The 13728-nt window shown below is 36.9% G+C and overlaps 1 protein-coding gene across 1 annotated transcript in view; it reads right to left on the reverse strand.

Annotated features, from left to right (window-relative positions):
• Positions 1-4454: 4454 nt before the first annotated feature.
• TBX20 (T-box transcription factor 20) overlaps positions 4455-13728 on the reverse strand; it is a 56962-nt gene continuing 47688 nt past the window's right edge. The window contains exons 7-8 of the mRNA XM_522453.7: positions 11415-11527; positions 4455-9716 (exon numbers count right to left, since the gene is read on the reverse strand). Coding sequence (XP_522453.3) covers positions 9376-9716; positions 11415-11527 — 454 coding nt within the window. The 3' untranslated portion in view covers positions 4455-9375. The remainder of the gene's footprint in view (positions 9717-11414; positions 11528-13728) is intronic.

Genomic DNA, 13728 nt, shown 5'->3' on the forward strand with positions numbered 1-13728 from the left:
ACCAGACTTGTTGGGGGCAGCAGAGCTCTGCTTTCGCATAAGTATGGACCCATCCCCTAAAGATAAATATGAAACTTTAAAATGCTCTCATCTTTGGTACCATCCATTGAAACCCTTTTTGAGATACTTATTAGTGACAATTTACAATCCATTCGTAGAAAAACCATCGAGTTTTGCAGCTTTCATATTTCTTAATTAAGGCTGTATACCTGGGTTCAAAAAAAGCAAGGTAGACTTTTTTTAAAAAAATTAAAATTTGGAAATATTTAAAGTGCTAGTGCAGTGTCTTTAGTTATAAGTGTTAACAGAATTTAAATCTTCGCTATTCCTAAAAGTAACCCCATACCTACTTGCAGTCATTTCCATTCCTCCCTCCTTCCAGCCTCTGGCATGCACTAATCTATTTTCCATCTCTATGGATATTTCTATGCTGGACATTTCACATGCATGGGATCATATAACATGTAATCCTTTTTGACCAGCTTCTTTCTCTTAGCATCCTGTTTTCAAGGTTCATCCATGCTGTAACATTTATTGTACTTCATTTTTTATAGCTGAATAATCTTCCATTATATGGATATGCCACATTTTATTTATCCATTTGTCAGTTGATGGGCATTTGGGTTGTCTCCACTTTTTGCCTATCATGAATGATGCTGCTACGAACATTCGTGTACAGGTTTTGGTGTGGACATATCTCTTCATTTTTCCTGGGTGTACACCTAGGAGTGGAATTGCTGGGTCATATAGTAAGTAACCTTTTTTTATCCTTTTCACAAATGGCCAGACTACATCATTTTATATTCTTACCGACAATATATAAGGGTTCCAATTTCTCCACATCCTTGCCAACTTGTTATTGTAATTATAATTATAGCCATCGCAGTGGTTGTTAAGCGGTATCTCATTGTTGTTGTTGTTTTACTAAGAGGCTATTTTTAGAGCAGTTTTAGGTTTACAGAACAATCGAGTAGAAAATCTAGAAGTCCCGTATATCCCCTCTCCCCCACACTGGCAGTCTCCCCTATTATTAAACTACTGCATTATTGTAGTGCATTAGTTACAATTGATGAACCAATATTGGTGCATTATTGACCAAAAAGTCCATAGTTTACATTATAGCTTACTCTGAGTTGCACAGTAGTATGAGTTTTGACAAATGCATGATTTCATGTATCTACTACTACAGTAGCATCACAGGTTATTTCACTGGCCTAAGTATCACCTGTGCGCCATCCCTTCATTTCTCCCTCTTTCCCCCCAAACCGTGGAAACCACCAATCTTTTTACCATCTCTGTAATTTTGCCTTTTCCAGAATGTCATATAATTAGAACCGCCCAGTGTATAGCTCATTTTTCACTAGCAATATGTATTTGAGATTCCTCCAAGTCTTTTCACAGCTTGATAGTGCATTTCTTTTTATTGCTGAAAAATATTCCATTGTATGGATAATGGATGTACCACAGACTGTTCATCCATTACCTATTGAAGGACATCTTAGTTCTAAGTTTTGGCAATTATGAATAAAGCTGCTGTCAACAGTCATGTGCAGATTTTTAAGTGGATATAAAATTTTAACTCACTTGGGTACATACCCGGGAACATACTTGCTAGATCATATGATAAGACTATGTTAGTTTTGAAAGGAATTGACAAACTATCTTTTTAAATGGCTGTACCACTTTGCATTCCACCAGCAATGAATGAGAGTTCCCATTGCTCCACATCTTCACCAGCATTAGCATTGCTAGTGTTTTGAATTTTAGCTCTTCTAATAGGTATGTAGTTGTAGCTCATGTTTTAATTTGCAAATCCCTAATCACAAGTGATGTTGAGCATCTTTTCATATGCTTATTTGCCATCTGTATATCTTTAAGTATCTGTTCAGAGAGATCCTTTGCCCATAATTTGTCTTTTCCTTACTGTTGAGTTTTAAGAGCTCTTTGTATATTTGAAATACGAATCCTTTATCAGATATGTTTTTGCAAATATTTACTCCCAGAGTGTGGCTAGTCATTTTATTCTCTTAACAATGTTTTTCACAGAAGTTTTTAATTTTCATGCAGTCCATCATGTTAATTTTTTTGTTAATGGATTGTACTTTTGGTGTTGTACCTAAAAAACCAAAACTACCTAGATTTTCTCCTGTTACTTTCTAGAAGTTTTATAGTTTTGCATTTTGTATTTAAGTCTATGATCCATTTAAGTTAATTTTTGCAAAAGATTTAAAGTCTGTGTTTAGACTTATTATTTTGCATGTGGATATTCAGTTGTTCTAGTACCATTTGTTGAAAAGATTATTATTTCTCCACTGAATTGCCTTTGTTCCCTTGTCAAAGATCATTTAACCATATTTATGTGGGCCTAGTTCTGGGCTCTCTGTTCCATTTATCTAATTGTCTATTCTCTTGCCAATAGTACACTCTTTATTACTATAGTTCTGTAGTAAGTTTTGAAGTTGGGTAGTGTAAGTCCTCTGACTGCTTATCTTAATACTGTGTTGGCTATTTTGGGTCTTTTGCCTTTAAATAAACTTTAGAATCAGTTTGTTCTTAGCCACAAGTAACTGGCTGGAATTTTGGTTGTGTTTGCATTGAATATATAGATCAAGTTGGGAAGAACAGACATCCTCACAATATTGAGTCTACCTATTCATGAACATGGACTATCTCTCCATTTATTTAGATCTTCTTTGATTTATTTCATCAAAGTTTTGTAGTTTACCTTATATAGCTTTTGTGAATATTTTGTTTATACCTATTTGTTGTTTTTTCTTTCTTTAGTGATGATATAACTGTTTATTTCAAATTCCGATAGTTCATTTCTGGTATATAGGAAAGCAACGGCCTTTTAAAGTATTAATCTTGTATCCTCTAACCTTGCTATAATTCAACCTTGCCATAGTCACTTATTAGATCTATGAGTTTGTTGAAAGCACATTATTTTCTATTTTTAAAAAATATCAATAAAAATAGGAAGGAAAAGATCCATTAAAACTCCAAACAAACCGAACAAATAAACCCACTTGTACTGCTCATGAGTAACATAACTATCCAGGAGGACAAAAAATGAATTAATCAAAGTAACTGCTTAACATATCATCTGGCTATATACTGTTAGTTGAGTAGCACGGAAACAATGCAAACAAACCCTGACCTCTTTTTAGAAGGTTTGTGTATTGTAGTTGTACAGGTGAAGCAATCTGAAATTAGTTTTAAGTGTATGGTAGAGTTGAGTAAATAAATACGTTGAGGTAATTGTTGAGCCTTCTTCCACTGTATTCCATACAGATATCGAATGGGGCAAAGCAAGAAAAGAGGACTCTGTGGGAGTGCATTGGAATTGGAGGTATCAGTATGAATTTATGATTTCTAATACAATAGGAATCCTTTTGCCATGAAAGACAAAGACAGGCTGAAGAGCTATACTATATTTAAGGAGACTAAAGTAGCATGAAGACTAAATGCAATATGTGATCTTGAAGTGGATCTGTACTGAAGAAAAGATATGCTACAAATGACATTACTGGGTAATTTGACAAATCTGGAATACAGATGATACGTCAAAGTACTGCATCATTGTTAAATCTCCTGAAGTTGCTAACCCTACTGTGATTATTTAGTGGAATCTTTTTTTTAGGAAATACACTTTCAATTATTTAGAGATAATGGGGCATGACATGCTACTTACTCTCAAGGGGTTCAGAAAAATAATTTGTATATATTACACATGCATGTGCATGTGTGTTTATGCACACACTACTCACTGTAAATGCACATGATAAAGTAAATAGGGCAAAAGGTTAACAATTGTGAATCTGCATAAAGGGTGTACAGAGTTTCTTTATGGTCTTCTTGCAACTCTTCCTTAAGCATGAAATCCTTCCAAATAAAAGACTTCTAAAAGGTTGGTGTTAGGCATGCACAAAAAAATTAAGGGTAATAGAGTAGACTTTTGAAAGCAGGGGGTAATGATAACATCAAATATTTTGAAGGACTGTCATGTGGAAGGAGGATTAAGACTTATAATTTGGCTAATCTTATTTAGTGTCATTCTGCTTTGTGTAATATCATCACAGCATATCCAAGTGCTCATGGCTGAAATGAGATACAGGTGTTTTTAAGTTTTATGGAGTCTTCAGTATAATTCAGTGCAGAGAGGTGCAAAATCATGTGATTCTGAGGGTTCATTGGGTAGCATACACGAATGAAGGGGACTGGGTGCAGAAAATGGAAAATAGTGGGAACTTGAGAGCAATGTCTTTTCCAAGGCTTTCAAATGCAACTAAAGACAAACCCAAAATACTGTGCAGTAATCCCGGGCTGTGTCCAGCCTGTGAGTGGCCAGCTGGGACCCACAATCTTATCTAATCCTTTTTGTCAGGTGAGGAAACAGGTACCAAACATCATAAAACAGTGTCAGTGAATGAAAGGTGTAAATGGGTGCAAATGTATTTTTAAAAAAACACCATTTTTAATGAAAGAAACTAATATCCACACATTTGTACTTATGTACAATTGGGGTAATATATAATTTTAAGCTGTTTACAAATAATATGTAATGCTTCAAATATTACATAAGGTTGATAATATATTTCTAGCAGAAATAAATATATTGCACTTAAAAAGAACTGCATTAGATGTTACTTCATAGTATTAGGCTTATAACTTTTTTTCATAAAACATTTCCCATGCCCTTCCCCCCACCCCCAGCACACATATTTCATTACAGTGACTGTTCTCACGCAATTCATTATGCAAATGAACACAGCAAACAACAGAACTGTGATAGTGTCTACTAAAGAGGCTATATCCAATTTTATCCTTTAGGAAATAAAACAATTTCTTTTATGTTTCTGAAAATAAAGGAGGAAAAAATCCAACTAAACACAATATTTTAATGAACCAGAAGTAAAATACAACTTGTATTTTTTGTCCATATGTATTATTTCACAAAAAAATGATTTTGTTTTCTTATTATCAAGATATTTCGTTTAAAAAGGAGAGGGTAATGAAGTTATTTGAGGGAGGGACAGAGAAAGAAGGGCTAGAAAATACATATGGAATATTTACCTATCAAATATTTATAAATAAACCTTTCCATATGTAAGCATTCTGAAGAAAGGTAAGTCTTGGAATATTATAATTGGCATAGAATATAAGTAGCAAAGAAAGGATTTGATGGTTTTTTAAAGTTTAAGGAGTTTGTAACCTTCCCTTTGCATGTTTACAAAAAAATCTGTACATTCTAAAATAACATAAAAACGTGTATAAAACCCATCATCCAGCCAGGCACAGCTCTTTAAAGGAGAAAGCTGAAAATCTTATCATCTGTCCAGTGATTTGTCTAGATTTAGGGTAGAGTATTGCTTTGTTTGTAATAATTATCAATTTCCTACATGTTTAATAGTGACAACAGTTTTTCTTACTTAGTCACTGGAAGATTAAGTTGTTTTTCTTGCAGTTTGTTACTCTGCACATTACATAACTGGATTTTTTGAACTTTTTAGTTACTGAGTCATGGCTAAGCTTGACTGAGTATTTAATGGGGTGTAAAGTCATTTCATCCTCTTCATTCAAAAGTGATTTTTCTCAATATAAATCAGCTTATATATAAGCAGGACAGCCTGAAAAGCTACTGTGAAATACAGAAATAGGATAAATATCCTAACACCTCTTTGAAAAATGCAGCATGGGATGAAGATAATTTACTTCTAAGAATATTTATTCCTTTGCCTTTTAGAGGGTTTTCTTTTTTGGTGGGGAGGGAGCAGTTGGAGAGGAAAGTGTGTTGTCGTGGCTGGAGAAGCAAAATGACAGAGATATGGATAAGGGGGGAGACCTTCAAATGCCCCAGAAGTCAATGTAACTCCTATAATATAGCCCCACACAGGGCCTTCGCTAGATGACGACTCATCAGGAAGCTTCTTAATATCTCTTACTCTGTGCCCACCTACTAGGAATGATGATAGGCCTTCTGGACAAGTTACCATTGTTATTAACTCAAAAGATCCAGCAATACAATATAAGTTCATTAATCTACACCTTGTTAACTAATAATCTGTGATGTGTTAGACAAGCTGGATATGTTTACTTATATATTGCTAAGGGTAGACAGAGGAGAGGAGAAGACTAAGTTAGTAAAAAAAAAAAAAAAAATTGAGGCCGGGTGCGGTGGCTCATGCCTGTAATCCCAGCACTTTGGGAGGCCGAGGTGGGTGGATCAGAAGGTTAAGAGATCGAGACCATCCTGGCCAACATGGTAAAATCCTGTCTCTACTAAAAATACAAAAATTAGCTGGGCATGGTAGCGCACACCTGTAATTCTAGCTACTCAGGGGGCTGAGGCAGGAGAATTGCTTGAACCCAGGAGACGGAGGTTACAGTGAGCCGAGATCATGCCACTGCACTCTAGCCTAGCAACAGAGTGAGACTCCGTCTCAAACAAAACAAAACAAAACAAAACAAAACAAAGACCGTGAATCTACTCAGAATTATTGATATTTTAAAAACAAACCACAACTGCAAAACCTATTAAGTTCTGAATTAATTCCTCAGGATTAGATAAAGCAGATCTGGCAGGACCTCTTTTTAGCAGCACTTCCCATTAGCCATGCTTTTTGACACTATAATATACTCGGGGGGCGGGGGGAGGCATGGGAGGAACCCTGAATATATTCTAAATATATTATAATTCATGGCCTTTATTATTCAATTGGCTTTCCCATTAAATAGGTAGTTCTTGAAATTACTTTTGCCAGAATGGGCTTTGGAATTTTAAATACTAAACTCCCAAGGGTTTAATAAGAATCAATGACCAGGATACCACAGAAAGGCCCAGAGAGGGGAAATTTCTACCCCTTGGTTTCCATGGCTCAAGTGACTCTGATGAGGTTAAGCTCTATTTCACTTGTGCTTCTTTTCTCTGGTTCAAATAATACTTAAAAATATATACCCAATTTAGAATTTTAGGTCTGACTAGTCTTTGTTTTCTCTAAGCACTCTTATTTATAGTCTTATATTGCTTAATTACAAAATAAAATTATGAAGTCAGGAAATACTAGGTAAAACCATATTCAACAAAAACACACAAATCTCTTTGAGACACACAGATTGGTAGAAATGTCAAAACGGTATGTATTAAAACAATCTTTTCATCCTCTTTGAAAATAAAATTCAGATACAGATTCACCTTAGTAGACCAGTAATTTATCAGGGTATTGAGTAGCATTATGTAAAACAGCATCTTTTGTTATTCCTGCTTTAAGCAGCAGTACTCTATATTCAAAGGAGCACTGGCAACAGGCCAGCTATTAAATAGTAAACCCCTATCCCAGCTCTATGGATAGTTTAAACATTACTCATAACTGCTTTTTTAAAGAAATGCACACCTGTACTTTGTTTGAAAACAAACTACCTGTGGATACTACAGCATAACATGCAACAAGTTAAAAATTGGCCCACAGTGTTTGCTGTAGGATCGTGAGATGCTTTGTTAACGCAGCCCATGCTTTTCTGTAAGTAAACTTTGGAGTACAGTGGAGAACAGCAAGTGCAAAATCCAACAACAGCATCACCTAGACAGGCTGTGCCATGATGCCTTGTTTCATAGGCTGGAAGTGCCCAGAAAGGCATGTGATATGAAAAAGGCTAACATTAAAACCACCAAATAAAATCCCGTGGGAGTCTGATGTGATAAGTATATTGCATTTCCCCCCAAATACACTTCTACTGTCCGTAGAAATATTTCCCATCCCTTTTAACAGATTCAATACTTTTGTAGCAAGAAGAGTAGAATGAATATTACATACAAAAATTAAATTAGAGTTTTGGAGAAATTTTCTAAGACGACAGGTTGCATCCTGTAGTTGAAGTGCATTAAATCTAAAGTTGAAAAACTATTAATTTCATTAAATCTATGTTATTAGGGAAATAAATTGTTGCAAAATGCCAAATGTGTTACCCTGACTGTAAATGCTTATATATATATATATATGCTGTTCAAAAACAATATACAGGTCATATATAACTAAAATATTTGTTACTATTATAAACATTAAAGGAAGGCTTAAGAAGAGAGCAAAAGTTGAAAATAAAGTGGAAGAATGCTTTAGATTACTTATAAGAATTGCCAACATTTCAGTTATGGAGCCATTCCGTTATCAAGCAATTTAAGATTACAGACCTAGCAAAATGGTAAAGGAGTCATTAAATGTAACACAGTAAGGAAAAAGGCCAAATTAGATGTATGGACACATTTCCACTCAGGAACATAAGTTAAATCATGGCTATCCTGGCATTTAGAATGGTCATTCTCAAATCCTTGTCAATCAGCGGCAGCAACAACAAAGCAGATTTACTGAAAATGAGAATTTGTCCAGATGCATTTTAACATCCACAAGGTCTTCCAAAACTGAAGTGAAAATGAAGGGATCTCTGGCACCAACGGCAGAGAAATCCTTCTGGAATAGAACAACCATCCTTCTGTTGCAGCTGTAAGTGAAAGCGAGCCTCACATAACATCATGCCTAGGCTTTGGAGTGTTCCTCAGTGAATTAGTCGGTAGTGTGTTTAGAATGCAGCCCAGAAAAATCAAACTTCAGTTTTACCATGTAATATAGAGAGGCTCTTGCTTCAAAACTGTATATGGAAGATTTTTCTTCCATAACTCTAGCCCCAACCCTAACTCTGGCAAGTATTTGCAATAAAGAGAACTAGGAAGAAAGAAGACTGTGAAAACTGAGCTTGTTGGTTACTGGCCCTTCAATATTACAAACAGAACTTTGTGAGGTCATTACCATGTATTCATCCACAAAACAGGATGCATTAGCATTATCTCAGCTCCTTCCCCAGCAGACTAACACAAAAGAAAACTAAACATGCTTATGCTACAGCACTACAAATATTTCTCTACTGGCTCCCATTTTCTACAGGGATAAATTGACTTCAGTTAGTCATTATGGTCAGTATGCTATATAGTATGGCCTCTTTGAAGATTCTTTTATCCTGTGAAAAGCAGGAAGAAACCCTACACACAATGATTTTATACATTACTGCATCAACACAGCGTTTTAACCATGAGGAATAATGCACTTTAAGATTCATCAGCCTTGTATTAGTAAACTTTCAGGCTGGCTGAGAACTTTACATGGATTCTCTCCTGAACCCAAGAGCTGTCCCTCAGATGAATCCTGGTCCGTGGTGCATTCCCTCAGTGGTAGGTTTTATTGTGAGTCCGGCTCTCCTCTTTGATAGGTCCTGTGTCTCCTGGAAAGCCCCTGCTCCAATACCCCACATCCCACCCACCCAGCCCTGTCCTATATTTCCATACCCACTTGCACATTCTGGATCTGGATTCTCCCATTTTTAGAAGAGTCATACAAATGGCGTCATCACAGCAGAGGAATGGCGTAGTCCTTGAATGGCAGCATAGGGCCCCTGCTGAAAATAGTGATGGTATCGTGGCATGTGGAATGAAGGGAATGTGGGGCCACTCCCTTGCATGGAGCTGGCAATGGCCGATGGGGTCAGAGGCATTCCCAGTCGGCTATATGGTGGCAGAGAACCCTGGATGGGGTGAGGAATGGGTGTTGCTATGGATGCTGTGCTGGTGCCAAGAGCAGTCAGGGACTGTGGGTGCTGAAACCCAGGAAAACTGGAAGAAGATGATACCCAGGAGCTGAGAGACAAATTATCAGATGTTGTAAAGGCTGACCCTGTAAGGAAAAACACTCATTAGACTGGAAACACTGTGTCAATGTACAGATCAAGAATTAAATTATCTGTAAAGATCAATTTGTGTTTAAGAATATTTAATACATCTGTAACTTAGAAAGACAAACACACATGAGATCTGTCACGAGCAAATCTACTTTTCTAGGTAAGAAGATGATATTTACACCTTGCATGGAATAGAGAATTTACTAAATGGAAAAAGACAACTCATTGGATAGCCTGCACACTCCCACAGACTGGCCAAAACATTAATACCCTGCCTGCAGGTAATGACCTGATTCTCTTAAAAAAAGCTGCAAATACCTGATATCTGTTCTGACCTCTGTAGTGTCATAAGGAAGGCTGAATGTATGAAATCTCTACCAAGCTGTCTGGTTTCCAAAACTGTTGTGAGAACCTAAGAAAGTAAGTTTTCCCACCACAGCATCCAGAAATTTAGAATAGAGTTGACACTGAATTTTCTGACTGTATACAGTTGTCCCTTGAACAACAGGGGTTAGAACGGCACGGGTCCACTTACATGCAGATATTTTTCACTACAGTTTACACTGAGTCTGCCTGACCCCTCTTGCCTCACTTTCACTTCCTCCACCTCTTCAGCCTCTACAACCTCTGAGACAGCAAGACCAACCCCTCCTCTTCCTCGTCTGCCAACTCAGTGTGAAGATGAGGATGAAGACCTTTATGATGATCCACTTCCACTTAAGGAATAGTAAATATATCTCCTTTCTATGATTTTCTTAATAACTTTTTCTCTAGCTTGATTTATTATTAGAATACAGAATGTAATACATGTAACATACAGAATATGTGTGAATTGACTATGTTACAGGTAAGGCTTCTGATCAACAGTAGGCTATCAGCAGTTAAGTTTTAGGAAGTGAAAAGTTATATGCACGTTTTGGACCACACAGGAATTGGTTCCCCAACCACTGTGTTGTTCAAGAGTCAACTGTAATACTAGTGGTTCACTTGGACTGAGTAATAAGAAATGTCCTATGTTTTCACAGATTATATAATTTCATATTAAGGACATAAAACAATGCAGAGGACTCTCTCCCCATACGAACTTTACTGTTCCCAGAATGGAGCCCCTCTGGGCTCTTTTCTCTTGACTCTCTTCCCAGATGCAGAGGGCTGCTCTCTAAGCCTTGGGAACAGAGAAACTTTGTTCAGTTCCTGCTGTCAACATTGGGGCCACTTCCTCTATGTAATATCCTTCATTAGGACAATCCTCTTTTAAAAGTGTTTTCTATTTTGGTCTTTGATTCTAACAAATTATACCTGACATAGATGGAACAGATATATTCCCTGACTTTCAGATTATGAAACTGAGGTTCAGAAGGACTTGGTGACTGCCCCCAAAGTTCAACAGCTCTTATGTACTAAGTCATGGACAAGTAACTCCTGATCCCTGACTCAAAGGCTCAGTATTCTTTCACTTAAAAAAAAAACAAACCATAGGAAACCTGCAGGCAGCATCATTGCCTGTGATTCAAAGGCAAAATAATGAAATCTGTGAGGATCAGTGTCGGGGCTCTCCCTTCCCAGGGAGGCTCCTGAAATCCTTTCCCGGCATCGTGTACTCTGAGGACTGGCCATCTCATCAACAACCTGCCCCCATTCTCCTTTAGGTGCTCTGCCTCCCAGCAATTCCATGGCCTTGGAAACTACCTTACCTCGATTTGGGGTTGTCTGACTCTCATCCCCCAAGACATCTTCTTCTCCTCCGTAGGTACGGATGGGTGAGCGTGCATAGGAATGCTTTTGAATCAGGCTCTCCACACTTTCCCTAGGTTAGAGTGACATATCACAGGTTAACTAAAATGTAAAGGACTCAGAGATACAGAGAGGTCTTAGAGGTAACTCACTAATCAGTAAAACCATTTTCTCAGCCAAAAAGCAACCACTGCACAGAAAGATGAAATTCAAAACAGGTACATTTATTCTGTTGTACAGTGACTCCTCAGAGACATGACCTCAGGTGTATGACTGCAAGCAAGCATGACTGACTAGGACAAGGACAATCCCCTGAAATACTTTAAAATGAAGGACAAAGGGGTGAACAGGAGCTATGAAACCTGACCACAGGAATATGAAATTCCATGATGTGAAAAATAATGAGTGAATGAATTTACTGCAAGGAGCTGCAATGACTCTTCTTACTGACTTCATCAGCTAACAAATACAAAACAAATACTCAGTTGATACAAATTGCACTGATCCAACAACCAATGAAATGTTGGCAAAAAGTTCAAATTATCATTAGTCAGCGAAAGACTCTAATATTCACCAAGAAATCAAACAAATTCATAGATTATAGTACAATATAGATAGTTTGGGTAATGAACACTAAGATCCTTGTTGCTGTAAGACTGAAAATTACAAAAAACCCATGAAGAAAACACAAATGACCAATAAGGAGTTTTAGCCTCTAGGTAAATTGGTACATTGTCTTGTAGATGGTCTTCCTCCTGTAACAGTCTATCAACCAAACAGTGAGGTTAACTTTAAAAAAAAAAAAAAATTTGGCATTGGACAATTTGACCTTCTGCTTTAAAAAAAAAAAAAAAAAAAAAAAGCCAGTACAATTTTAGCCAATTTGTTTGCCAAAAGTGCATACTGATAACAGATTAGTCTGCATGGCACACATTTCTGGAACAGCTGTGGCCCAAAGACCAATGCCAAGTTGACCAGCAAAGGACAAAAGAAGACTTATAAAATATGTGTTAAATGAGGAAGGACAACCAAACATCACATTTCATATTGAGGGAATAAGCAAAGCAAATAAAATGTCATAATAACTTTTTAAAATGTTAACACTTGTCAACATTTCACATAAATATGCAAACTTTACCTGTGAAAAATTACTACCTAATTCATAGTAAATTTGGTGTTGTAGAAAGCTTATATACCCACATAGATGAAGGCATTTTATAATATATAGTATGACTATGACTATGAGGACTTAAGTATATGCCTAAAAGGAAAATTAACTCTGCAACTATTTAAGTTACATCTCTATTCTCAAATTGTTTTAGAGTAAGAATAAAGTACCACCTCTTATAGTCAAAATAATTAGGATCCAGATCCACTGCATTAACACATAGGTGTCAAAAAGAATGAGGTCATTCCGTATGTATAGAAATGGAATAATTTTCAAGATATAGTAAGTGAAAAAAGTAAAATACAGAATGTTATGTAAAGTATGCTACCATTTGTGAAGTTAGAACACAGGATATGTATGTTCATATATGCCTGCATGTGCACAGGATTTCTAGAATGTTCCAGTTTCCAGAACAAGAAACTGCCTAGAAGAGGTTGCCTTTGCAGGGTGAAATCAGGGACTTGAAGGATTGGAGTAGTGATTCTCAAATTTGTGTGTATGTTTGAATCAACTAGGGATCTTGAAACAAACAAACTATATTGAGATATGATTAAAATACAAAAAGTGGCACATATTTAAAGTGTATGGGGCCGGAGCCGGGGCCGGTGGTTCACGCCTGTAATCCCAGCACTTGGGGAGGCCCAGGCGGGTGGATCACCCAAGGTCAGGAGTTCAAGACCAGCCTGGCCAACATGGCAAAACCCTGTCTCTATTAAAAATACAAAAATCAGCCGGGCATGATGGTGGGCACCTATAAACCCAGCTACTCAGGAAGCTAAGGCAGGAGAATTGCTTGAATCTGAAGGCAGAGGTTGCAGTGAGCCGAGATCGTGCCACTTCACTCCAGCCTAGACAAAAGAGTGAAACTCCATCTTAAAAAAATAAAAATAGAAATAAAGTGTATAGTTTGATCAGTTTGGGCATATGTACGCACCACTGACACCACTGCCACAAGCACAATAACAAAAATATCTAACACCTACAAAAGCTAGCTTCCTCAAGCTCCTATGCTCCATGGTCCCCATCGCAACAAACCTTTCCAAGGAAACCACTAATACAATTTCTGTTCTTGCAGATTAGTCCGCATTTTCTAAACTTTTACAAAG

This window comes from Pan troglodytes, chromosome 6 (genome assembly GCF_028858775.2).
Source record: "Pan troglodytes isolate AG18354 chromosome 6, NHGRI_mPanTro3-v2.0_pri, whole genome shotgun sequence".
Taxonomy (NCBI): domain Eukaryota; kingdom Metazoa; phylum Chordata; class Mammalia; order Primates; family Hominidae; genus Pan; species Pan troglodytes.